General features: G+C 47.6%; 2 protein-coding genes across 3 annotated transcripts in view; one reads left to right on the top strand and one right to left on the bottom strand.

The window, feature by feature from the left end:
- Positions 1–1,700: 1,700 nt before the first annotated feature.
- GNL3L (G protein nucleolar 3 like) lies at positions 1,701–25,128 on the top strand. 2 transcript variants are annotated; one of them, XM_035140360.3, is made up of 16 exons: positions 1,701–1,830; positions 2,273–2,396; positions 2,502–2,539; positions 3,078–3,179; positions 3,387–3,503; positions 5,150–5,233; positions 5,367–5,502; positions 6,255–6,358; positions 8,617–8,761; positions 9,889–9,976; positions 13,857–14,034; positions 15,477–15,619; positions 16,249–16,385; positions 17,658–17,800; positions 22,681–22,852; positions 24,806–25,128. In XM_035140360.3, exons 2-16 carry the CDS (start codon positions 2,384–2,386, stop codon positions 24,871–24,873), a joined length of 1,668 nt encoding a protein of 555 aa, XP_034996251.1. In that variant the 5' UTR covers positions 1,701–1,830; positions 2,273–2,383; the 3' UTR covers positions 24,874–25,128. The 2 variants fall into 2 exon arrangements, with proteins under 2 accessions (XP_034996251.1, XP_088514493.1); XM_088658367.1 differs by having other exon boundaries at positions 1,802–2,130.
- The window catches only part of LOC118075349 (uncharacterized), a 36,939-nt gene continuing 35,370 nt past the window's right edge, over positions 25,034–26,602 (bottom strand). The window contains exon 9 of the mRNA XM_088658369.1: positions 25,034–25,766. Coding sequence (XP_088514495.1) covers positions 25,701–25,766 — 66 coding nt within the window. The 3' untranslated portion in view covers positions 25,034–25,700. The remainder of the gene's footprint in view (positions 25,767–26,602) is intronic.

Raw genomic sequence — 26,602 nt, 5'->3', positions numbered from 1 at the left:
AAGATCTTAGAAGCTTTATTGTCAGCCTGTTTCCCAATGGAAAAAGACATGGAATTTGTCTTTTTCACAGCTGCTGTGCACTGGTCCAATGTTTTCACTGAGCTATTCAATACAACTCCGAGATTTCTTTCCTGGTCAACTGTTGTCAACTTAGCCCGTATCAGGATGTATGTGCAGCTAGACCTCGACATTGTACTGTATTGTCTATTCGTCCAATTAGGAGCTGTTCATGATTTCCTTTTTGTTTTTACCACCTTAACTAATTTGCGTCATCAGCAGAACATAGCTCAAATCCTAACTCCTCCTTATTTATGAACAAGTTCAAAACAGCTCGAATTGCAACAGGAGTCCTTTTGGGACTCACTTCTGACATCCTTCCAATCAGAGAGCTGCCCATTTATTCCTATTCTCCACTTCCTGTCCTCTTAACCCTTGACTTCTAGGTTTACTCAAAAGAGACTTGGTCAAAAGATTGTTTTCAAAGCTTTCCTGACTGTTGCTCTATTGCAGGTGGAATACAGTCCCATGGGGCAAAATCAGATTTGTAGAATTGAAGATTTGCAGAATTTTGAAGATTTGGCATTCTCGTGCAACAAAACCACTAAAAAATAAAGCAGACTTTTTGCAGTGATTGGAAAATTCACTGGAAAGTGTGGGGTTACAATTGCTAGATGTGACCTCATGAAACTTCTCTACAAACCACATCAAGATGAATGCTTAATAAACAGGTACAATAGTTTGGCATACATTGCTATTTGTGGTCAATGCCTTATCTGTATTCACAAGCTGAACTCTCTCAGGTTAGGGATACAGGACTGGTTAAGAGACAGCAGGCCTTCCAGAAATGAGTTAGAATATTGTTCAGTATGAACAGTACAAGAATACAGTACTGAAGCCATTTTCTGTGTCCTTGCAGAAGCATCTGACACCCTTCACTCATAAAGTTGAATGCAAGCCAGGATTGCCCAGACAACGTTGGGATAGGCCTCACCCCGATCAAAGAAGACCCTGAGACAAAATATATTCAGCACTGGGATTCAGCACCTTGCCTTTATTATTCACTCCCGCCCATGTACATGATATGAATATTTCGCGTTTCAGCCCTTGCCTTGCCTTTTTCTTGCAATATTATCTTTTGCGTTTCCTGCACGGGACTAAAATTCCATTTTTTCACATGCCTTACGCCGTTCTCCCCTTCGCCTATAGCGAGCACGGGGGCGATCGCATATCTAGTTTCCAGAATAGCAAAGCTTTCCATTAAACGCAGTTCTGCAATCCATCGCTGCCTGCCAGTACACCACTCAGAAAGCCATTTCCTCCGGGCGATTTCACCGCCCATCTTGCAGATTTGCATTCATTACTTACTGCAGGTCTGCAATGTGGGGTTGTTCACCTCCTCGAAGGAATTTCTCTGCAATGGGTTCTGCACTGCAACTCCCCCCACCCGTGTCGGCTGGGTAAAGACAACAACCGAAACCCCTCGCCTGCAGTTTTGCAAATCGTAAAGCAACTTCACACGTTTGCCAACGCGCAATGCGAGACATTTTTAATACAAGGACGTCGCTCAAGGGCTCTCCTTCCCTTCGCACGAGCCTCCCCATCTCTCCCTTCCTCCCTTCCCCTTGTTTGCTTTGTTTCAATCCCAAGAAAATCCCAACCCGCAAACGTGCAAACTCAGCAAGGGAGGGGCGGGACGTCCCGGGGGTCGCGCGCGCGCCGAGCTCCGCCCTCCTCGGGAACGCGCGGGAAACCACGTGTCCCATCCCGGAAGCCGCGTGCGCCGGAGAAAGCTGCCGCTGCCGCCCTGGGAGGGGAGCTTCGACCTGGGGGGTAAGAAGTGGGATCTCGGGGCCGGAGTGGGCGGAAGGGCCGGGCATGGGGCACCGTCCGCGACATACAGTAGATTGAAATACGCGTGTTGGTTACGCGGGCGTGGGGGAGGGTGGCTTTCAAGCGCGCGATCCCAACCTGCAGGCTGAAGTGGGACCATTCGGTTAGGGGAGGTGGCCCATGGGTTTGGCCGATGGAATCAAACAGTTGTGAAATCCTTCTGTGGGAGACAGAGCTGGGCTAGCATCCTGCTTCGTGAATGGTCAAGGAGATCCAGGAGGTGCGAGTGTCCTGTCCGAGGTTTGTGGGCGCTCTCTGCCTTGTTTGGTTATCCCTGTTCTGTTTCTCCAGCAACAAGAGATCGCAGGGTTTCGGTTCCCCTCGGCTCAGATCTTTGGTTCTGAAATAGGGGTGCTCGTGGCACCTTTTCTTCCTTTCCCAGTTGCTGTTAATCAGAAAAGAGAGCAACGTGGAAGTTTCTCCAGCGGCCATAGAAGCAGAAGCTCTCATCGGACAGAAAAACAAACCTCCGCCTCTCTCTGCCTTTGACGCCATGACCCGGCACAGTAAGTCATTTTGCCAGGTTTATGGGTCAAACGTTGAATTCCTACCAACTGGGGAACCCAAACGTAAAACGGTGTTCACCTTTGATTTTATTCCCCCTTCTGCAGAGCTGAAAAAATCCAGGAAGGGACAGAAACATGGCAAGGTGAGCAGAGGCTGGCAGGATCAACTGTTACCACTCTTCATAAGTCCTTTTGAAAAGTGAAATCTAGCAGGTGGAAGCATGAAGGGAGCCAACAAGGAAAAGAATGGCCAGTTGCACTGAAGGCAGCAGAGAGGTCAAAAAGTGGAAAGGCAGAGAGAGACATCTTTGGATTTGGCAGTGTGATAGCTGTCGGTAATTTGAGGGAGCCCAGTCTTGTTGGAGGGGTGGAGCCAGATTCTGTTTGGGTCAAAATAAGAGCTGTAAAAGACAAAGTAAGTAAACCTCACTTAAATTAAAATCCAGAGTAAGTTTGCAGATGTGAAACATAACAGGATTCATTGGCTCAGCAAGGGAGTGGAACAGAACAGGCTGGGAACTGGGAGGGGAAGGGAATGAAGCTTCTGACTGTAGCATTAGCTGGAAGAACAAGGATCTTTTAATTTTTACTTTCTGTGACACTAAGGAGAATTTCTAGGGTCTTCTATATCTGATGTCCAGTTCGTTGCCTTTACCAGTGTGTCTCCTTTGGCTTTCACAGAGAAGGGATGCAAAGCCTCATGGGAAAAAGGACCCAGGAGTGCCTCATCTGTCACATTTCAAAGAGCACGTCAAGAAAGGAGCAGCGCTAAAAGAGAAAATGGTGAGATTAAGCAGTGGGAAGCCCTGCAGGGGAAATGAAGGCTGGCTTCTTCGAGTTCCTGGTTTCATTTCCCAGTTTGGGAAATGGTGGTTGGGTACCAAACCTTGGCTCTAGGGTCTTTGGTTTCAAACAGCCTGAAAAATGGGACTCTTTCCAATGGGGCTCGGGGGCAACCTCTTTGAGTTAAGGCTTTGCACATCCTCTCAGGCTACAGAACTGCAGGAACGGCAGCGAACGGCACGGCAGAAGGAAATGAGCCGGTTCCGGAGTTTGGAAGGGCTGCAGAAGGATGCCTTGCACAGACAGCAGAATTTTGAACAGAAGGTACTGAAGTTTAAAGCACATCCAAGCTGACTGCAATAAGGCCCTGTTCATATAGCTGTTTAGAGACTACTTGTCTGCCTCCCTTTTTGGAGACCCTGTAAGGCACAGCTGGTGAACCTTTTTCAAAACCGAGGGCCATGTTCCCTTCTCACTGTGGCACCTTCCAGGGCCACATGTCAGTGATGTGCAGGGACAGAAGCAGAAGCAACAGATGTGGAGCGACAAATGTACCTTTCCTCTATGTACTGTAAACTAGTTTCTACACACGCTCAGGACTCTCCATCCTATTTTCCACCCAGACAAACACGGAGCACCATCAGCTCCATGTTTTCCCTGTCTTAACAACTTGCTGATTGTGGTGCCCAGGCTTAATAATACCGTAATAATAATAATAATAATAATAATAATAAATAATTTATTATTTATACCCTTCTCATCTTGATGGGTTTCCCCAGCCGCTCTGGTCGACTTCCAACAAAATATTAAAATACAATAATCTGTTAAACATTAAACTTTGGAACAGCCTTCTGAGAGAGGCCCCATCACTGTCTTTGTTTAGGCAGCCATTCTCAAAATGTAGATTTACTCCCCAATGTAAATATTCCTGTTGCTCTAAAATGGCTTGTTTTTAGGTTTTAGTCTTGTTTTACATCTTGTGTCATGTTGTCTAAACCACTAGCTCCCTTGTGTACGGTTGTAGACGGGTAGGATAGAAATTATTGGCCTAAACCCAACCCGTGGGCTCCTTGGTTTCCAGACAGTGGCTCATAGTGCCAGTCCTTGTTCTTCTGCTCTTGCTACAAGTATAATTGCAATTCACTTTCCACGCTATTTGAAGCATTGGACTTGTTCCTTTATGTCCCACTGTGTTCCATTTGCTCTGCCTTATTTTATTTTATTTTTAAATATATTTATTGGGTTTTTTCTGACATACACAAAACTGACACACCAAAATAGCAAAAGAAAAACACAAAAAAGAATTAGAAAAAATACAGAAAAACAAAACAATAAAAAAGAAGCTATCATTATATAATCTCATTTCATAACTCAACTTCGACTTCGCCATCCCTCCCTTTCCAAGCCTTTGTATTATCCCAATTTACACAGCTTTCAAATTATAACCATATTACACACAATCATTATACTTTACTATTCATTTATACTGATCACTTATTTTTTAAGAAAAAAGAAAAAAATTATTCAACTAACTTTAACCAAATCTCACTTCCAATATACACCTCTTTCAGATTTAAGTCCATATTCTAATATATCATTATACCTATCTTTCTTATTTTACCAACCCTCTACTGTCTCCCGTCTCCCCTTAGCCTGTTATTTTTCTTTAAAAAATACTCTATCTTGCTCAATCTAAAACCTATTTCTGACCCATTACAATTCCCACTACCCCCCTCTATCCCCTGGTTAGCAGTTCCCTGATTGACAATCCTTCATACTGCTCTGCCTTATTTTTTTAAACTGATCTTTTACTTAGTGTTAAAATGCTTTCCCAGCTGTAATTATTATTACTGTAATAATATTTTCATTTATTAAATTTGTATACCGCTCTTAATGAAAGAGAGAGATAATGCTGTAAGGTTATTTAATTTATTTTTAAGATAAAATATGAACACTTTCTCTCCCTGCAGGAGATGGATCTGAAGCAACTGGCGAAACATGCTTTGCTGGAGAAAGACAGTTCCTGCAAGGCCTATTATAGGGAGTTTAGGAAGGTCAGTGGGACTTGTTGTCACTTAGCGTGGGGAAAGATGCATCCACTCGATGAGCGCACCGTCCTCTTGGCTTCTGGATGGCAGGCAGGGGCTGGGCCAGGTGGCAAATTCTCTTGGCCTTCTCTCCCTTTAGGTGGTGGAAGCAGCTGATGTGATCCTGGAAGTCCTCGATGCTCGAGATCCCCAAGGCTGCCGCTGCCCCCAGGTTGAGCAGGCTGTGGTGCAAGCTGGAGCTAACAAGAGGCTAGTCCTGGTGTTAAATAAAATAGGCAAGTGTGAAGGCCAGCCATGTACGGCTCTCTGGGAAGGAAAGGGGGCCTGGCACTGGTATGCTATGATTCCAGTCCTCTCTGCTGTGTTAGTCAAGGGTAGCAGAGTGTTAGACGCTCTCGTAGTCAATGTTCAGCAAATATTATTAAGTACTGTTATATTTAGGGCCTGTGCTTCTCTCCCAGAATTCAAATTCTGGCAAGGTAGTCCAGAGGAGTACATAGAATAAACAGATGAATTACACTAGCTGCTTTTCCATAATTTTATTGTGATTTCAGGGTTCTTGCATTCAAATAATTTGGGAGCATAAGCTTTGTGGGAGCAGAGAAGGCCAAATGAGGGAGCAGTAGAAGCTTAGTGACTGCTTTTGTGGAGCCATAAGCTTAAGAAGCTGAGTTGCAGCCACACAACCCCTTCGTTCCTCCCCTTGCATGTGTGAACGAATGAACAGGCAAGGAAGCCTTCAGTTAATCATGGTTTCCCCTTTTCACTCAGCTGAGCAACTGTGATTAACAGCTTCAGAACCAGCCATGGTAGGAGGCTTGTTGGGCTGCTGCAAAGAGAGGACGAAAGGAGCTGCGTTCACACCCAGAATTTATATCTCAGCTTATTAAACACTGAGATTACTCAAAGCAGGGTTTGGCAAGGCTTGGCGGTTGGTGCAAAGATGTTTTGTCCCTGGAGACGTGCTTGGTATTCAAGCTTTGCTGAGGATCCTAAAGTTCACTCTTCTCTTCTGATCCTGACCCAGATCTGGTATCTAAGGAAATTGTAGCAAAGTGGCTGAAGTACCTGAGGAACGAATTCCCCACAGTGGCCTTTAAAGCTTCCACTCAGCAGCAGAGCAAAAACCTGGTAAGTGGTGCTGGGGGTCACCGTGGGGCAAGTGAGTGACAGCTTTGGCCAGCCATTAGTTTTCATTGAAAGCCATTTGGGGAAGAGCAGGCTTCAGCCCTCTCCTCTTAAAGGGCTTTAAGGCCAGCCGGTTCTGTTTCCACCGATTCCTCTTACTCCTTAGCAACTCTGAGGCCAAGTGGCTCCTTTCAAGAGGTATCAAGGTCCTGATTCCTCATTGATGAAGCCCAGGGCATTTCCCTTTGGGACGGGGAATTGGAATAGAGTGAGCAGAGGGGTGGCACATGAAAGCAGCGTTCTGAGAAGGGGCACCCCCACTCCCAATTTGTGTGTTCTGCAGTGACAGGGATTTGGGCTACAAAAGATTAGAGCAGGTTTTCTTGGACTTACTGACTAACAGTTCTTCTGTGGCCCCACCTGCACTATTGACTTAAAGCAGTATCAATACCACTTTAAACAACCCAAAAGGAATCCTGGGGACTGTAGTTTGTTAAGGGTGCTGACAGCTGTTAGGAGACCTGTATTCCACTAACTGAGTGTAATCTTCCTCTGGAACAGACTACCACCTTCTGCTCACTCCCTCACTCTCAAGCTGGAGGAGGCACGTTAGAGCTCTGGGAATCAATTCAAGAAGACTCGGAAGCACTTTTAGTAATCCCTTTGCCAAGCCAGGGCCAAATCTGTAACTTCTCCTTCCACCTCTCCTTCCTGGATGGCCCTTGTGGTCTCTTCCAACTCTATGATTCTAAGTAGGACAGCAAGGCCCATGGATGGCAGCAATCCTTGGGCTAAGGAATAGATCTTGGACAAAGGCTCAAATTAGAAAGAGGGTTGTTGTTTAAGATTACAGAGAGAGAGAGGGAGAATGAAACTGTTCCAAATAAGCCATCATTCTTAGACTTGCATAATATTCAGTGCCATACTGGCCTGACGTCAGGGCCTCTCTTCCAGGTGTTCCTTGAAAGGCACACTAACCGGCCCCCAGTGTGTTTGGGAGGGGGCATGAGTGGCAGATCTAGGGTTTCTCACCAATATAGAACTAGGGCCAGACTCACATAGGCAGAAGGTTCATTGGAAATGGGCACTTCTGAATAATAATAATAATAATTTATTTATTTATACCCCGCCCATCTGGCCAGGTTCCCCCAGCCACTCTGGGCGGCTTCCAACAAAATATTAAAATACAGATATCCATCAAACATTAAAAGCTTCCCTAAACAGGGCTGCCTTAAGATGCCTTCTAAAGGTCTGGTAATTGTTGTTCTCTTTGACCTCTGATGGGAGGGCATTCCATAGGGCGGGTGCCACTACCAGAAGGCCCTCTGCCTGGTTCCCTGTAACTTGGCTTCTCGTAGTGAGGGAACCGCCAGAAGGCCCTCGGCGCTGGACCTCAGTGTCCAGGCAGAACGATGGGGGTGGAGACGCTCCTTCAGGTATACTGGATGATTATCACTACCTGGGGCAGGAAGAACAGGAATGTCAGTTCCTCTCTACCAGAGGCCCAATGGATTGAGCATGTCTTGTGTATTTAGGGTAAAGCTCAGGGTCTGTTTAGTCTGCTTGCTTCATGTTCATGGAATAACATATACAAGTTCTATGGTGTATGAAAAGGCTACCCTCAGCAGGTGGCAAAAAGAGAATAAACTCCTGGGACATTTGGGACCCCAAGATCCCAATTGGAATTGTTTGCATGAAGTACATGCCCAGCAGGCCCTGCCTGTTCCCCACTCCATTTTCTCCCTTCCCCCACAAAGCCCCCTGCCCTCTTTTAGTCATGTTCCAATTGTATTTGCTTTAACTATACGTGTAGGGACGCAGGTAAAAAGGGACCCCTGACCATTAGGTCCAGTTGCGGACGACTCTGAGGTTGCGGCGCTCATCTCGCTTTACTGGCTGAGGGAGCCGGCGTACAGCTTCCGGGTCATGTGGTCAGCATGACTAAGCCGCTTCTGGCAAACCAGAGCAGCGTACAGAAATGCCATTTACCTTCCCTATTTATATACTTGCACTTTGATGTGCTTTCGAACTGCTAGGTTGGCAGGAGCTGGGACCGAGCAACAGGAGCTCGCGCCGTCGCAGGGATTCGAACCGCCGACCTTCTGATCGGCAAGCTCGAGAGGCTCAGTGGTTTAGACCACAGGGACGCAGGTGCTGTAAAGCAGTAAATAAGGAAACCAGGCCATTTTTAAAAGTGACAGAACTTCTGGCTGCAGGTGTGCATCACCCCTTTTCCTGCTTCTCTTTTTCCCCTCCTCCAGCAACAGAGCCGAGTCCCCGTATCCCAGGCGTCAGGTGAGCTGCTCAGCGGGGGAGCCTGTGTTGGGGCAGACTGCCTCATGAAGGTGCTGGCTAACTACTGCCGGAACCAAGATGTCAGGACGGCCATCAGTGTTGGGGTTGTGGGTGAGTAGGGAGCCCCTCTTGGAGGGAGATGGAAAGCCGGGGGGGGACGACCTCTTAAACCCTAGCCCCATTGCCCAGAACAGGCATCCCCAAACTTCGGCCCTCCAGATGTTTTGGACTACAATTCCCATCTTCCCCAACCACTAGTCCTGTTAGCTAGGGATCATGGGAGTTGTAGGCCAAAACATCTGGAGGGCCGCAGTTTGGGGATGCCTGGCCCAGAAGGACATTGGGATAATTTGAGGTAATTTAAATATGTTTTAATATTTTAACTTGTGTATGTTTTAAAGCACAGTTGTATTTTTTCTTGACTTTATTGTGTTACCTTCTTGTAAAGGCTTTGAGGGTTTTTTTTTAAACAGTTAAGCAGTGTATGAGTTTTATGAAAATTATTCAATATGGTAGGAATCGAAGCAAATAGAATATATATTATGTATATGCTATTTAAAACCTACAATCACAACAAAAACAGTATAGCACCAGCTCCCTCATTAAAAGCAGTCCATTCCCAAAAGCCTATTGGAACAAGAAAGTCTTCCCCTGCCCATGGAATGACAACAAGGAGGGAGCCAGTCTAACTTCTCTAAGGAGGGAGTTCCAAAACTGTCTGGCCACCACCGAAAAGGCCCTCTCCTGAGTCTCCACCTGCGTGCCTGTGAGGGTGGAGGGATTCAGGGAAGGGCCTCCCCCAAAGATCACAAAACCCGGCCAGGTTTGTAGGAGGGAATGCAGCCCTTCAGATAGCTTGGGCTTAAGCTGAATAGGGCTTTATAGGTCATAACCAGCACTTTGTGTTGTGCCTGGAAACACTGGAGCTGCTGTAGCAAGAGAGTCAGTCATATGCTGCACATCAGAACGGCTTGCTACTGAGCAAGGATCCTGTCTAGTGTTGTTGCTGGACATGAACCTTTGAAGATGCCTTTGTTCTGGCTACTGGCGCTCATTCATTCAAAGAGGAGAGGAGGCTTGTTGGCAGCTGTGTCTTCCTTTTCTGTGCTGTGTTGTTTTTGCTATAGGGAGTGGAGAGGAGGGGGAGGGCTCACATAGGTAGGACTAATCGTGAGTGGAAGCAGGTGGCAGGTGCTTTTGCTGATGGCTCTGCCCACTCCTCCCATCTCTCACTGCAGGCTTCCCGAATGTTGGCAAAAGCAGCTTGATCAACAGCTTGAAGAGGAGCCGGGCCTGCGGTGTTGGTGCCACTCCTGGCGTCACCAAGTACGTAGCAGTCCTTCTGTGCATGCTGTAGAAGGCAGGATTTTGGGGTGGGGGTAGTTCTCCCTTGAGCTTTGTCTATGGTGTCTTCTTAGAGCTGTTAAGACCCTTCAGTTCTGTTCTAGGTTATCTGTAGAACCCGCAACATTTTAGGGTGTTTGTGAGCCAATCAGAGGCGCGGCTGCAGAACAGCATTGGTTGTGCTGGAAAGGAGACTGCAGACTGTCTAGGAAGAGTGGTGCATGCTCTAGTTATCTCCTGCTTGGACTACTGCAATGCGCTCTACGTGGGGCTACCCTTGAAGGTGACTCGGAAACTACAACTAATCCAGAATGCGGCAGCTAGACTGGTGACTGGGAGCGGCCGCCAAGACCACATAATACCGGTCTTGAAAGATCTACATTGGCTCCCAGTACGTTTCCGAGCACAATTCAAAGTGTTGGTGCTGACCTTTAAAGCCCTAAACGGCCTCGGTCCAGTATACCTGAAGGAGCGTCTCCACCTCCATCATTCTGCCTGGACACTGAGGTCCAGCACCGAGGGCCTTCTGGCGGTTCCCTCATTGCGAGAAGCCAAGTTGCAGGGAACTAGGCAGAGGGCCTTCTCGGTGGTGGCACCCGCCCTGTGGAATGCCCTCCCAACAGATGTCAAAGAGGAAAACAACTACCAGACTTTTAGAAGACATCTGAAGGCAGCCCTGTTCAGGGAGGCTTTTAATGTTTAATAGATTATTGTGTTTTATTTTTCTGTTGGAAGCCGCCCAGAGTGGCTGGGGAAGCCCAGCCAGATGGGCGGGGTATAAATAATAAATTATTATTATTATTATTATTATTATTATTATTATTATTATTATTATTAAGAAGAGCTTTGGATCTCGTGTGTCCAGGCCAAGTTGGATTTCAGGGCCTGAAATGGAAAGGAAAGGTTGGCCAGACGGTGTACGAGGAAGGGGAATGATGGAACTGTGGATGCACTCCAGATCAGAAGTGGCACCCGTGACATCCCCCCCAGATGCTGGGAAGGGGCTGTGGGCCTCAGAGACACAGGGAAGAAGATCTGTGCTGTGGTTCTTCAGAGATGAAGCAAGATACATCCCTATAACCCCTTTCCTGAGACAGTCTGGACTGATGTAGCTTTGGGGAACTGCAGAGGCCTTTTGAGCTTGCACTGCTTTATTCTTTACAGTGAGCTCTTTCAAAACAGAAGGATCTCTGTGTAAAAAGTGGCCCAGGTCTTCCCATTGCTTGGGAGCACAAGGAATGTTGCAAGATGGAGGAGGCATTGGGAGGGGGGGTATCATGGGCGTACCCAGCGCGGGGCAGAGGGGGGCAGCTGCCCCCAGAAGCAAAAAGCTGAGAGGCGCAGCGTGGCGGCCCCAGGCTCGCGCTCCCCGCGTGCTTCCGGAGCTTCGCGCGGGGAGCGGGAGCCTGGGGCCGCCTCCTCGGAACAGCTGAAAAGCGCGGGCCACGTAGCCCCGCCCACATCCCCACTGTGGCCCCTCCCCTCCCGTGCCTTGCCCCCCTAATTTTGATCCTGGGTACGCCCCGGGGGGGTATCCTGCCAAGAAAGATCAAACTGAGTGTTCGGTGGTATCAAGCAGGCACCTTCGCTATAGGCAGATGCTGAGGGATGAATGAGAGACATGCTGGTAACCGCCTTGCTCCTAGGCACTCTGCTTATTTGGCCTCTTGGTTGCAACTTAAAAATGATTAAATTCACAACAAAACTGATAAAACAAATTAAAACCTCAGAACCATTAAACGGTTAAAATGCAGCAGCAAAATAATAAAAATAAAAGCCATTTAGTCAGACCAGATAGAGGACTCCTTCAGAGGCACGGACTATTTTGCCTCTAAAGCTCTGTTGACAAAATGGACTTTGTGCTCTTTTTCTGAAGGCCAGGAGAGATGTCTGGGGGGTGGGGGTGGTTTTGCAACACTGGGGCCGCAGATCTGGGTGGACTTTGAACAGAGAGGCCTAGTTTCAGATCCTTCCTCCAATAGTCCCACAGGCTGTGGAGAGTAGCTATCACTGAGCCTAACCTACCTTACAGATTTGCAGTGAGGATAATAATAGTGTTGGGGATTCCTGCAAATGCAGCTCGGAGCTCATTGGATGACGGGTAGGACAGATGCCTGGAGTACTGTGCCCAGTTCTGGGCACCCCACTTTTAAGATGTGTGTTGTAAGAACATAAGAGCCTGCTTGCTGGACCAATGACCCATCTAGTCCAGCATCCTGTTCCCTCAGTGACAATTCAGATGCCTGTGGGAATCCTGAGCACAAGTTCCCCCCTCCTGTCTTGTCTGACAAGTGGCCTTCAGAAACACACAGTCTCCAGCCACAGAGGCAGAGCCCTAGCCATTATACAGATATGTGTTCAGAGGTGGGTGCCAAAGATGGTGAGAGGCCTAGGGATGCAAGTCCTTGTGAGAAAAGCTGGGGGTGGCCTGGAAAAGAGACAGTTCAGTGGTGATAGGAGAGGGATTTCAATATTTGAAAGGCTGCTGCATAGCTGACAGAGCAGATTTAGTTTCTGTTGCTCTGAAGGGAGAGGAGGGGCTAAATACCGGCGTGAACTTCATTATTTTTTCCTAAATCATTTTTATTGATTTTCCAATAAAATTTTGGTGTTGCAAAACCACCACCAACCCCCCAGACATCTCTCCTGGCCTTCAGAAAAAGAGCACAAATTCCATTTTGTCAACAGAGCTTTAGAGGCAAAATAGTCTGTGCCTCTGAATCAACCACAAATTAAAACAAATTTAATACACCCCCCCCCAAAAGGCTTTCCACCATCCATTCTCAATGTGTCCATAATTTCCTCTTGTTGCTGCATTGCTTGGTTATTTCTAATCCACATTTCACTCCCTGTAATTAACCTTACATTGCAATAACTTTTTGTTATTTTTAACTTGCTGTCCTTAACCACCAGCTATCCACTTGCCAATTCCGGCACGTACAAGGTTTTAACATTTCCGATATCTGCCAGTGAGGTTACTCCTTAAATTGTCAATCCACAATAGATCAGCTGGAGTGAACATTCTGATGAAAGGAGCTGTTCAGAAATAGGACAGACGGTCTCAGAAAATCGTATGCCAGGCACCCCCAAACTCAGCCCTCCAGATTTTTTGGGACTACAACTCCCATAATCGCCAGCTAACAGGACCAGCGGTCAGGGGTGATGGAAGTTGTAGTCCCAAAACATCTGGATGGCTGAGTTTGCCTATGCCTGTTGTAGGCTCTCCTGCACTGGAGCTGTAGGGTGAACATTACCTGTGTCATCAGGAGGTTGAACTAGATGACCTTTGAAGTCCCTGTCAACTCTGATTCCACAATTTATGAAATGTGGCAAGATAGACAGCTGGAGCAATAATGGTTGCTCTATGCCAGGCATCCCCCAAACTTCGGCCCTCCAGATGTTTTGGACTACAGTTCCCATCTTCCCCGACCACTGGTCCTGTTAGCTAGGGATCATGGGAGTTGTAGGCCAAAACATCAGGAGGGCCGCAGTTTAGGGATGCCTGCTCTATGCTCTACCTTCATGACGGGAAGGGATACAGCACAGTCCTTTAGAAGATTGTGCTAAACAGGTGGAGGGGCATTTTTCTTGGGATAAGCTGACTCCCTCCCTCCATCTTGCGCTATATCCTTTTAAGTGCTATCTCCTCCTAAACATTAGGAAGAACTTCCTGACAGTAAGAGCTGTTCGACAGTGGAATTTGCTGCCAGGAAGTGTGGTGGAGTCTCCTTCTTTGGAGGTCTTTAAGCAGAGGCTTGACAGACATATGTCAAGAATGCTTTGATGGTGTTTCCTGCTTGGCAGGGGGTTGGACTGGATGGCCCTCGTGGTCTCTTCCAACTCTATGATTCTATGATTCTAGGTGCCTGCAAGAGGTGCAGCTTGACAAGCACATCAAACTTCTGGACTGTCCAGGGATTGTCGTGGCTTCTCCCACCTCAGATGCTGCCATGATCTTACGAAACTGTGTCAAGATAGAGCAACTGGTTGACCCTGTGAGCCCAGTGGAGGCCATCTTGAAGCGATGCAACAAGCAGCAGGTAGCTCTGTGGGGCAGGGCAGGGCGGGGGGGGGGCAGGCCCTGGTTGTGATGGTGGGCAAACAATTAGGCAGCGGAGAGCCAGGAATTCTGGGCTCTTCTCAAAGCTTTAGGGAGAATTGGGAGAGAAGAGTTGTAGAGTGGCAAAGATAATTCACTTTCACTGATGTTAGCTTCTTAATTCACTTTAATTCATTGATGTTGGCTTCTGGGGGAAGGGTTGTTGTGGTTTTTCTGGATTAAATCCACGGTGAAAGGAGCAAGTGTCCCCTCCAGGTTCCATCCGCTCAGATGCAATATCGGGCAAAGGTCTTAGTTTAGAGTGATTATTTTTCCAGGAAACCTGTTGGTCTTTAAGGGACGTCACAGGGCCTTTCTTTGGGGAACTTAAATTTGAACAGTAGGTGGTAACTGGGTTACTCAACTGCCCTTGATTTAAATACATTCACAGCACCATGTCTTACTTCCCCAAACCCTGGTAATTGTAGATTTTTACAGGCCTTTGGAATTGTAGCGCTGTGTGGGATAAACTGCAGCTCCCAGGGTGTGAGGGAATGTGCTTAAAATTTTTGGTGTGTGCACAGGCATGCAGAGGTTCCCTCCCCCCCCCCGGCTGGATTCCCTTGAAGCAAACTAATTGGGGGCTGCATATCAGTGGTGGGTGAGAAAGAAGCTGTGCTGAGAAAAGGGAGTCACTTTCTCACGGCACAGAGGCTAGGACCCGAACCCATGGCTTCAAGTTATGAGAAAGGAGATTCTTACCAAATACCAAGCAGAACTTTATGATGGCAAGAGCTGTTTGACAGTGAAACGGACCCCCACGAAATGTGGTGGACTCTCCTTCCTGGGAGGTTTTTAAGCAGAGGTTGGATCGCCACCAGTCATGCATGCTTTAGTTGAGATTCCTGCATTGCAGGGGGTTGGACTAGATGACCCTCAGGATCCCTTCCAACCCTACAATTTTGTGATTCGGTGAAAAGTGAGCTGGCAGGGTAGGCAGTGAGTGCAGCCTTGCCTATATTGCACACACCCGCCCCCTGGTTTTCAATGCTGCACAATGTGGCTTGAGTGTGCCAGGAAAATTGTGGCTTCTTTGCCCACCTGAGAAGAATGGCAGGGGCCAAATTGAGAGGTCTGGCCGGCAGGCAGGACTTAGCCCACTGCCTGGAGATTCCCCATCTCTGGTTTAGGGCATGGTTACCAGTATCTTTCCCTGCCTCTCTTTCTCCTGAAGTTAGTGTTGCGTCAGCTTATTTCCCAAGGAGCCAGCGATAACTGTGGCTGAGTGTGCCAGAGGGAAGACTTCAAGAGGGGCATTGTGAGCCCCGAGTGCTTGTCAGTCAACCCTGCTCTTTTTGCAGTCATCTGAGGAGTAGGAGGAGGTTTACTACTAACTGGGCAATTGGCTTCTCTCTCTTCTTGCTCTCGCCCCCCCCCCCCCAGATTATGCAGCACTACCATGTGTCAGATTTCCAGGACACCATGGAGTTCCTGGCTCATTTGGCCCGGCGGCAGGGAAAGCTGAAGAAAGGAGGGACGCCTGACCACGAGAAGGCGGCCAAAGCCATACTAAGTGACTGGACAAGGTGAGCGAAGAACAGATTTACTTATTTTTATTATTTATTGAATATATATACTGCCCTATACCCGGAGGTCTCAGGGCCATTCACAAAACAGAATTTCAACAGATGAAGGAACTTTTGTCTCATGCTAGGGGTTGGTGATGGTCAAGTGTTTGCCATTGTTAGGGCAGGAGTGGGCAACTTCTTCCAGAGGAAGGACCACCTTCCCTTGAGGGCAACATGCCAGGGTGGGCTGGGCCAGAGGCAAAAGTGGGTGGAGCAATGAACCTAAATTTTACCTTTGTGCAATAGGCAGGTTTACACGCAGACACCCTCTGTATCCTCCATAACAGGACGCAAGCAGCATTATTCAAGAACACATTCTACCTGGGCAGAAACACTTGAGGGGGATGTAAAGCAGGGCTGGTGCAAGATGTGGCCTAGGGAGAGCAGGCAAGGCCAGTGTAAGGTTCTGAGGACCAGATGGAGCAGTCCCAGGCCTGAGTGTTTTGTGGCCCCCAGTTCCAATCCAGTCTCAAGTGGGCGAGGACCAGCCATGCGGGAAAAAATGGATCTGAAGGGTTACTTCCTCCCTCCCCATAATGCATGCTGCTTGTATCAGTGTTCAATGCTTTCCTTTTTGTCCCTGCTAGTGGGAGGATCAGCTATTTTACACACCCACCCGAGACCCACATGCTCCCCACTCACATCAGCGCCGAGATTGTTGCGGAGATGGGCAAGGCCTTTGATTTTGAGGCACTGGAGCAAGAGAACGAGAAAGTCTTGGCAAGTAAGTGACAGGGCAGAACGAGAAGCCGAGACACTGTGATTCTGCTTCCAGCCATTCCAGTTATTATTATTAAAATTTCTATACAACCTGTCAGGGATTGTTCTAGCAGTGAGCATTCCCTGACAATTGCAGAAGAGAGGCACCCTGGCTCAGGCAGCATCCTAGAGCCCTTACTGCAACCTCAGACAGAATATCAGGGGGAGGGATCAGGGGAAGTGTCCAGCAGGGAGATGCCTCACCCTTTTAAGTTCATGCCTGACTTAAGACATTCCAAGGTGCGCAGGCGCAAAGGGAGGAGGGCAGGAATCCCACGCTTACTATGCTGGGGGAGGAGCAGGTGCCAGGCAGTGGGAGAATCTTCGTCAGACTGATCGGACATGTATTCTTGATACTGAATCACATTGTAAATATCAGGCAAAATAAAAGCCTTAAAGACAGAATGGCTGTGGTACTAGTTTCTCAGAAGTAGCCAAACAAGGACCGTGACACAACCTTTAATCTGAAGATCACAGGGCAGCTTTCAGTATACATTGGTACCTTGGTTTAAGAACAGCTTAGCTTATGAACAACTTGGATTAAGAATGCTGCAAACCTGGAAGTAGGTGTTTTGGTTTGTGAACTTTGCCTTGGAATAAGAACATGTTTTGCTTCCTGTTGAGTGTGTTCCATTTGTAAATTGAGTCCCCCGTTGCTATGGGAAAGCATGCATTGATTTAAGAACGCTTTGGTTTAAGAACAGACTTCTGAAACGGATTAAGTTCATAAACCAAGGTACCACGGTACCCGTTTATAAGGCCATAGATTGTATACTCAAGCAAGGGCCTGAGAGAAAAGGAATGTATTTGCCTGGTGCCTAAAGATACGTAGGCAAGCCTTGGCGGCACCCACCCCTACAGTGGCTTCTTGGTGAATAGGAGGCACTGCTGGTCTCATCCCACCCTTGTTCCCAGTGTAGCTCTTCCTTCATCCCTTCTTCCCTGGCTGAGAGAAAGGCACCAGTTGTGGTTTGCCTCAGGTGCCCAAATGTCTTTGGCCAGCCCTGCTCCTGGGTAGCAAGCAAGCTGGCCTTGCCACTGTTTCCTTGGGATGAGGGAGCTGGCGATCTATGAAGGTGCCCAGTAGATGGATGACCAGATTTTGCTCCCATTCTCCTTTGGTCAGAGATGAGTTGCCCACCTCAACTTGTCCTCCTTCCCCACACCGCTGTCCCTTTTCATCAATTCAGTCTGTTGCAATTCAAGAGAGATGTTTCATGGACCTTGCCTGTTGCAGACTTGCCCTCGGGCCCTGCTGGCATCACCTTGGAGGGCTCTGGCCTCACCACTGGAGAAGAAGCTGGCATGACGGAGGAGGAGGAGGAACTCTGTCCTCAGGACCAAGGAGAGGCTAAGATGGAGGAATCTGGGAGTGAGGAGGTAGGCATGAACACAAACACGACCCAGTGACAGGAGTAAGCCTGCAGTAAATCAAGAGACTCATAAGAGTTAATTTAAATGAAGGAGCAAACCATGTTACTATTGTTATTTACAGATATATCTATATATATATAAATGTAAAAATTGTGAAAGTGCGTGTTCCACTTTTCTCCATAAACCGCTTGACCGATCATCCTGAAATTTTGACACAACGATCCAGGCCACTCCCCGAGCGTTGTTGGAAAAGAAAATCCCTCAAATCTCACACCTGGGCATATATATACCTGGTTTTCCACCAAGTCAAACAGCGCCCTCAAGTGACGTTATTCCCTCAGCTCCTCCTCCTACACCCCTCCCTTCCTGTGAAATCTACACCACACCCACAAACCAAATAATGACATCATCAACCAAGCAACTCAAACCACCAAGGCGGCCATTATCAGACCCCTAGGCCCCTGCCAGGCTGCTGGGCCCCACTAGGCCCGGGGGGGGGGGAGAGGGCGAGCGCCCGGATCGCAGGTCGCAGCACGGCCTTTGTTTTATGTAGGCCCCTGCCAGGCCCCCACTAGGCCCGGGGGGGGGGATAACCCACAGCAACGCACTTGGGGGCACGGCAAGGGGTTTTTACTTTAAAATTTAGCACCACTACCCCCCCCAAAATCCCCCACCAAATAACCACAAGACAAAAAAAATACCATCCTTCAAAACGTCATGAGATATGCTGGTCACGGAGAGGGGGACGAAACAGAATAGATCATGGATTGGGACACGTGGGGCAGTCACAGGGATTAGCCACAACAATGTGCCACACCCACAAACCCCGCCTCCGCCACAAGATCCTGTAAAACAGGGGGACTCTGAGGCTCAGGGGGATCTGAAGGGGGCCTGTTACCCTCCATTTGACAGACTAACGCACAGCAACGTGTGTAGGGCCAGCTAGTGTCTTATATTTATGATAAGTTTTTCATTCTCTCTTCTTATTACCATGCATTCGACAGTGACATACTACGCATTGATGAAATGATGCAACAGAAAAGCAAATTTTTATTTATTTATTTATTTTAAAAGCCTGCTGAGCAAGTTAGCCCTTTATTAGCAAAAACAGGATCTGCACCAGAGTTTCAGGACTAAGGTGAATAATAACTCATTCCCAGGAGGTTTTGTCCCCACGAAGCAGTTGTTGAGACTGAAGGTTCCCACCTCCCCACAGCTCATAGCTGCCAAGTCTCCCGTATTCCCCGGGAAACCCCCGTTTTTCCAGCTGTCCCCAGCCGAAAAAACGGATTTTTTTGTTTCCCCCCGGTTTATTCTGGCGCGGCGGCCATTTTGGAACTGGGCGGAGCATGCTCAGAAGTGACTTTTGATGCTGCTCTGCCCAGTTCCAAAATGGCTGCAGCGCAACTTCTGGTGTGGCGGCCATTTTGGAACTGGGCACAGCAGCATCTAAAGTCACTTCTGAGCATGCTCCGCCCAGTTTCAAAATGGCGGCAGCGCTACTTCCGGTATGCTACTTCCGGTCTGATCCCTTATTTTTCAGAGAGGAACTTGACAGGTATGCCACAGCTGCTTAAAGTCTCCTCCTTTCCAGGGCTTTCCCCAAACAATCACGAGATTGCTTGTGTGAAGCTAACTTCTCTTCTGCTCTCTTCATGCCTCTCCTGGTTCTGAGAGATGTGGGGAGAGGGGGCAAGAGGAAGGGGAGACACCCATGGCTCTTCGCCAGCCAGACTCATCTCTGCCTCTTGGCCTCCCTCCTCTCCCGTTTCAGCTTCTGATTCTGCACTTCTTTCTGTCACAGACTCTCGCAGCTCACTAAGCCCTGTTACCTCTTCAGCTTATGCCACCTCCTCCTCCAGGTCTTCTCCCTCTGACCCCTCATCTCCATCCCACCACCGGTCCCTGGGCTCTGAGCCTTCTTCCCTTGGAGGTTCCCCAGCTGCTTCCTCCCACCACTCCTCTGTGTCCAACCCGTTTGTGACACCCAACTTCAAGATCCTGGCTGCAGTTAGGGCTTTGGCTCGTCATGGTGCTGTTTTAGGAACCTAGGAAGCTACTTTATCCTGAGTCAGGCCACTGATCTGCCTAAGTCAGTCTTGCCTACACCAGGAATGGGGAACCTCTAGCCCAGGCATCCCCAAACTCTGCCCTCCAGATGTTATGGGACTACAACTCCCATCATCCCTAGCTAACAGGACCAGTGGTCAGGGATGATAGGAACCTGATGTCAGGGGTAGGGCTTCAGATTGAGAGCTTGATTGCTAAAACAAGGTGTATACTAAACAGCTGATGAAAACAGAGGCTGCCATAAAGTCCACTTCTCCCTGCCAGGGCTGCTTTTTGTAAATTTCAGAGCCCTTTGCAAGCCTTCCCTCACTCCTCCTTTACACCTCCAACAATAGAGGTGGAATAGAAAAACACAGGGGAGGATTGATGTTGCAAGAGGAAACAAGAGAAAATGCAGGATTCCTTCTCTTGCTTAACAGAGGGTGGTGGTTGTAGGAAAGGACCTAAGGGGAGAAAGACATTCACAGTAGCAGGAAGCAAGAGGAAGCTTCTCTCGCTACCTTCTCTCTCTTCCCAGCTGGGGTGGGCAGTAAAAGGGCAAAAGATTCCCCTTTGTCATCCTGGCCCCTCCTTCTGCTGCAGGAACCCCACAATATCATGTGGTAGGTGGAGAGCCCTGCTCAGCTGTTAAATTTGGCCCACAAGGCTGACCCTGATAAGGATTTGACCCACGGCGCTAAAAACATTCCCTTTTCTTTTTTTGTGTGAAGACTTATTCCTGTCAGAATGACATTTATTTTTCTCCTATACGGGAATTATTATCTTTTTCTTCTTTTTGTATTGGGTTTTATAAACAAGAACAATGTAAAACATTCCCTTTTCCTGTCAGACCGAGGTCTCTCTCAGCCCTCCCTGGAAATACCAAGGATTTAACCAATGTTCTGACACGGAGTTGTCAGGTATCATGTGGAATATTCAAAACTTCCCCCAATAGTTCCCAGGTTTTTAAGAATTCTCTTTGTGGTTCAAGTTACATTTTGAACTAACTTGATGTGTAAAAAAAGAATACTTCGGTGAATTCAGAATTGTGTGTCTGATATTTGAAGTACCCATTAGAAAAGCGCTAAAGTGGAAGTGTTGCGGAGTGAAAAAAGGGGCTTGATGGGAGCTGCTGGGTTCCCCCCCCCTTTGATGTCCTGCCACCACAAAAAGTTTTTGTAGGCTGTTTCCTCTCCTCTCTGCCCCCCCCCCGGGCCAGGTTTTGTCAGGAATCTTGTGACTGTCAGATAGCCAAATCCACAGGCTTGTGGTTTTACCTTCTTGTGATGCCACAGCATAGAAAACACTCAATGTCTGTTTGGTTTTTGGCTAGAAACAGAGGGGCAAACTGGAAGGCTGAGGTGCCTGGAATGAGAGAGAGAGAGACTCCTTCTTCATACAAATTAGGAACAGCACTGGCAGCTAATGCCAGAATGAGAAAGGAAGAGAATGAGAACTCTCTGCTGCCTAAAAGACAAGATTCCTTTTATTTAACTCCCGGAGTAATGTTCCAAAAAGCACAGTACAAGATGAAATGTATGTCATGTCAACAGGAACAGTCCCTTGTCAGCTATGGATTGAAACAGAGAGGCAATGTGGTTTAGGGTGAATGCATGCTGGACTTTGAGCAGGGAGATGGTGAAAAACTCTGGGTGGTCGTATCTAAGGCTCAGTCTTGCCCACCTTCATTTGGCGAATGATAACCTTCCATGTAGTACCTTTAGCCCTGGATCCACAGTGAGACATATGACAGTAGTGTTACCATAGCTGCCAAGTATCCCGTTTCCGCCGGGGAAACCCCTTTTTTCCTACCGTTTCCCGGCGGTCTCCCGTTTAGTTTTTAATCCCAATATTCTCCCTTAAATCGGCTTCTGCCGGTGGCCATTTTTCTGGTGCCGCTTTGCCCTTCTATGGGCATCAGAAAATGGCGGCGGCGGCGCTGGAAGTCGCTTTTACGTGTTTCCAGTCATGCGTGGAAGCGATTTCCAGCGCTGGCGCCGCCATTTTCTGGTGCCCATGAAAGGGCAAAGCGCCACCGGAAGTTGCGTTCATCGCGCGCTGCCGATCCCGGATCTTTCCGTCCAGGACTTGGCAGGTATGGTGTTACAGGAAAATATTGGTGAGCATAAGCACATGTTATCATTGATCTGAATGGCTCCCATTTTGCACTAACTAGCTCAAAGATCTGGGTAAAATTGGATGGGCTATCCAGCAAGTTCAGTGCCAGCTCTCCAAATAAATACTTGTAGCCAGGGCTGTATGTACTGAAATGTCACAAATCTGCATCAAGAAAATGTGAGATCTCCAACCTGTATAAATTAGGTTACTTCCCTGCTGTTTGCCCAATCTGATCTGTAATTTTATGGGATGTTAAGACCCAGAAGTCTGGACTTCAGGCAATCTTATTTCATAAGCTCTTAGTTGCTTATATGCTGCTACTTCTTTTCAACATTTTTTTTTTGCAACAAACAGGGCTAGAAACTTGCTTTCTCTTTTTAAAATGAAAATAAAGATCAGATTTCTGCACACTATGTTTCTTTGGAATTGCACAGCACACACAGTCCTGGTCAGAGCATCCAGGATAAGGCCACTTTAAGAGTATTCCAATGAGTGTTTTTTTGCTCTTGAATATTTATAGTGCAGTTGTGGCTGCAGTAACTGGGCCATGGCAGTATAATGGTGAATGGGCTCTAACTTGAGTTTAAGCATTGCAACGAATTCCAACCCACCAGCCTCAAGAACTTAAGCCAACTGTTAGAGGCTGGAGTCTTCCTTGTTTTATACATTCTAGAGAAGAAAGGTTAGGATGAAGGAGATCTTTCTTTTCCCCTCCCTAGTTTGGCGCAATGACTGTAGAGCTGAAAGCCAAGAACAAGATCCTAGTGGAAGCAGCGAAGGCTGTGCCAAGGGCCCCTAACCTAGCAGAGATCTCCGCCTTGGACCCTCTGCACCAGGGGCAAGGCCTGAAAGCTGCAAGCAAGAGGCGCAAAAAACAGCAGAAACGAGCAGGTAAAGGGGGCCCAGAGTGGGAGCAGATGCCTTGCTGAATATTTGTAAAATGTTTTTTCTTTCTTTCTGGGAATCATCCTTGGAGTAAACCTTTAACCTTTGACGCCTCCCTTTCCATGGAGGCGCAGGTTGCATCCACAGCAAAGGTGGCATTTTTCCATCTCTGCCGCATCAAGCAGTTGGTCCCTTGCCTCTCTCGCCCTGATCTGGCCGCAGTGATCCATGCGATGATCACCTCCAGGCTTGACTATTGTAACTCGCTCTACGCGGGGCTGCCCTTAAAGCTGACCCAGAAACTCCAGCAGGTGCAGAATGCCGCAGCGAGGCTCCTTACAGGGTCCCGGCCGCGGGATCACATTCATCCAGTGCTTTACCAGCTGCACTGGCTCCCGGTGGAGTACAGGATCAGGTTTAAGGTGCTGGTTTTGACCTTTAAAGCCCTATGCGACTTGGGACCCTCGTACCTACGGGACCGCCTCTCCTGGTATGCCCCGCGGAGGACCTTAAGGTCCACAAACAATAATATTCTGGAGATCCCGAGTCATAAGATGGCTAGATTGGCCTCTACTAGAGCCAGGGCCTTTTCAGTACTGGCCCCAACCTGGTGGAACGCTCTTTCCCAGGAGACCAGGGCCCTGCGGGATTTGTCATCTTTCCGTAGGGCCTGCAAGACAGAGCTGTTCCGCCTGGCCTTTGGGTTAGACTCAGCCTGACCCCTGTGTTTTCCTCCCTCGTGGTTTGGATTTATGGACTACTTGAAATGAGGCTGCACTTTAAATTTTAATACTGTATTTTAATCTGTATTTTAATTAATTGTTTTTATGTTTTATTGTAATTCTGTTGGTGTCAGCCGCCCTGAGCCCAGTTTTTGACTGGGGAGGGCAGGGTATAAATAAAAATTTATTATTATTATTATTATTATTAAATTAAGGGACTGGAGCAATCAAGGCTGTCCTCCTGGAAAGATTTAAGAGCAGTCATTGGGTCATACTCATTTTCTTTGTTGTTGGGGTAGAGCGGGGGTGGGAAGAGTGAACAAAACAAAATTCAAGATTTCCCATTTGGGATTCCCCACCCCCAATGGATGGGGACAGAGCCTTGCCCTTTGTAGCTTCTTTCCTGATGGGGTTCCAAGAGAAGCCCATGATTGCCCCACAACACAACCTCCACTGTTCCTTTTTAGTAGTTCCCAGGCCTCAAGGCACCCTTCCCTTAATATCCTTCAGTCCGTATATGAGAATCAGTTAATAAGTCCCATCTGTGGAAGCAATGTGCAAGGATTTCTGCTTGTACAGCAGGACTCTCCCGCAAATCCTTCCACCGTTAGTTCATGGGGTTTGGAAGGACCCCCCAAACAGTACAGTGGTACCTCGGGTTAAGAACTTAATTCGTTCTGGAGGTCCGTTCTTAACCTGAATCTGTTCTTAACCCGAGGTACCTCTTTAGCTAATAGAGCCTCCCGCTGCCGCATTTCTGTTCGCATCCTGAAGCAAAGTTCTTAACCCGAGGTACTATTTCTGGGTTAGCGGAGTCTGTAACCTGAAGCGTCTGTAACACGAGGTACCACTGTACATGGAGGCATATTGTTTTATCTGGCCAGCCAAAACGATCAGAAAAGCACAATGTTGAATTCCTCCCTGTATGATTTTTACTGCCATCTAATCTCCTTCACAGCCAGGAGAAAGGATGGTACATTTGCATGTACTGTATATCATTCACCTTTCCTCCCTCTCTTCAAATGCAGAGGGAACAAGACTGTCCTTTCCCATCAGTTTGTTCCATTAATAGCAGCTGCCTGAATCTGATTAGGCTACTTCCCCGCAAACCTAAAACGGCCAGCCAGCTGCAGCTCCTCCTCCTTTGCTCGCAGTAGCACATTTTAGAAAAGAGACAGAGGTTTCCAAGGATGCCATTCAGACATCTAACCCCTTTTTATCTTCTCTTCCACTGCAGAGAAGATCGCCACCAAGCTCTCTGCAACGTTGACGGCAGCCATGAATTTCAGCTTGTCAGATGACTAGGAAAGGGAGTGCTGCAGTGTGCAGAAGAAGAGGACAGCCGCAGGGCATTTACCTACCTCAGAAAGGCTGCTATCTGTGCCCTGCCACACTTGGGCAGGAGGAGAAATCCCTTGCCTCCTATGATAACTCACATAACATTGAGGGAATCGACAGCCTGAAGCCTATGCAAAATGCAGAGTTGTTTCTTTAAGAAACTATTTATTAACAGGTTAAAAATTTGAAAGCGTGCATAAATAAATCATGTCTTTAAATGACCGTTTCCTCAGCTTTATATATTCTGCAGCAGACTTAACTTTCAAGACATAATGAAGACTAACTCTGGTTCATATCTTAGGTTGTTCTTGGGCTACTGCATCTCTTTGCTTACAACTGGGAAAGGGTCTCTCTTAAAGGGGCAGGCCTGAGAAGATGGCTCAAGTCACATGTCCATTTTACTTGGCAAAGCTCCACTGAGATGGCAGAGGGTCTTGCTTTCAGTTCTTTTCCTTGAACAGATAAAAATTAAAATTAGCTGGGTTAAATAAAAGGGGGGCACTTCTAGACCCTAGAGTGCAATGTCACTGTCTGCTGGAGGTAGCTCAGGCTCCTACGGAGAGGAGTCACTTCTGTGCTAAGGTCCAGCAAAATTCATTCCTGCTCTCATCATTGTCCCAATTCAGGGTGTGGAATTCCACCAAAACACACCCCAAAGTATTGTTCCTTTCCAAAATATTCCCACTCTGGCTGGAACTGAGGCTGCTAAGGTACAGAGCTGGAAGCCATAAGAGAAATCTCCCCTTCAGCTGCATAGGTGTATCCCTGGAGTCTTCTCATTCGCAAGCCCGGCTTTAATGATGGATTGGAGGGCGAGGCACTTCCAAGGCTCTCTGGCTCCGAAAGCTGCGCTGCAGAGCCTGCAACAAGTGAGAAATTTGGCTTAAAGTGCCCTTCTGAGCACCTTTGGTTTTGTGGTCCTGCTTTTTGAACCATTGTAAGACCAAAAAAACAGGATTTGGGAAGCTAGAAAACTACATTACTTCTACTGCATTGTGAGCAGCACTCAAAAGTTAAATGACGCATAGCAGAGATATGCTAAAAGAGTACTGGCTCTCTTGGACGAGGAAGCTAGTTCTATAGCAGAACAGCACAATACGAGAGGAAGGAATGAGCAAAACATGCATGAGATTCCAGCATTGCTTCCTCTGCTGTTTAACTGCCACAGCAACACACTAGACTGAAGCCTGAGCCTATAATAATTAGTCCCTGTCCCAAATGTTTAAGGGTCTCTGTACCCACAAGGTGCAGAAGCATTGGACTCCCAAGTTAGAAGCAGTACCACCATCTGCAGTAGGACTGCAGCAATGCAGTAAGATAAAAGGGATGCTGTTTGTACTGTGTGTCAATTTTTTAAAAAGTAATTTCCTCAATAACTTTATACACTTATACAAACCAAATAAGTTTGCAAGAAGGTGATTTTGTTTTGTTTTTGCACAGGCAAAAACTGTGGTGACAGACAGCATGCAGCTGGCCCTAGTCTCATGCCGCCATTCCACAAAAATACACACAAAAAGTACTTTTCACCCTACAGTTCCTAAGCCCCTGTGGCTTGAAGTGTGTGTGTGTGTGTTGAGTTAAAGTTTCCATTTGGGGGGGGGGGAGAGATTTCAGCCTTGTACATCTCCTCCACACCCTTCCAAGAAAATCTAAATTATGCAAAGCACTGCACCATTACACTAAGTGAGTGAAGCTA

This window comes from Zootoca vivipara, chromosome 15 (assembly GCF_965207765.1).
Source record: "Zootoca vivipara chromosome 15, rZooViv2.hap1.1, whole genome shotgun sequence".
In the NCBI taxonomy this organism is placed as follows: Eukaryota; Metazoa; Chordata; class Lepidosauria; order Squamata; family Lacertidae; genus Zootoca; species Zootoca vivipara.
The sequence above is the reverse complement of the archived record's forward strand: the minus strand, read 5'-3'. Positions and strand labels throughout refer to the sequence as shown.

Coding starts and splice junctions, on each gene's coding strand:
- GNL3L (XM_035140360.3), top strand. Junction 16,386..17,657: donor GAACGAGAAAGTCTTGGCAA/GTAAGTGACAGG, acceptor TGCCTGTTGCAG/ACTTGCCCTCGGGCCCTGCT. Junction 17,801..22,680: donor AGGAATCTGGGAGTGAGGAG/GTAGGCATGAAC, acceptor TCCCCTCCCTAG/TTTGGCGCAATGACTGTAGA.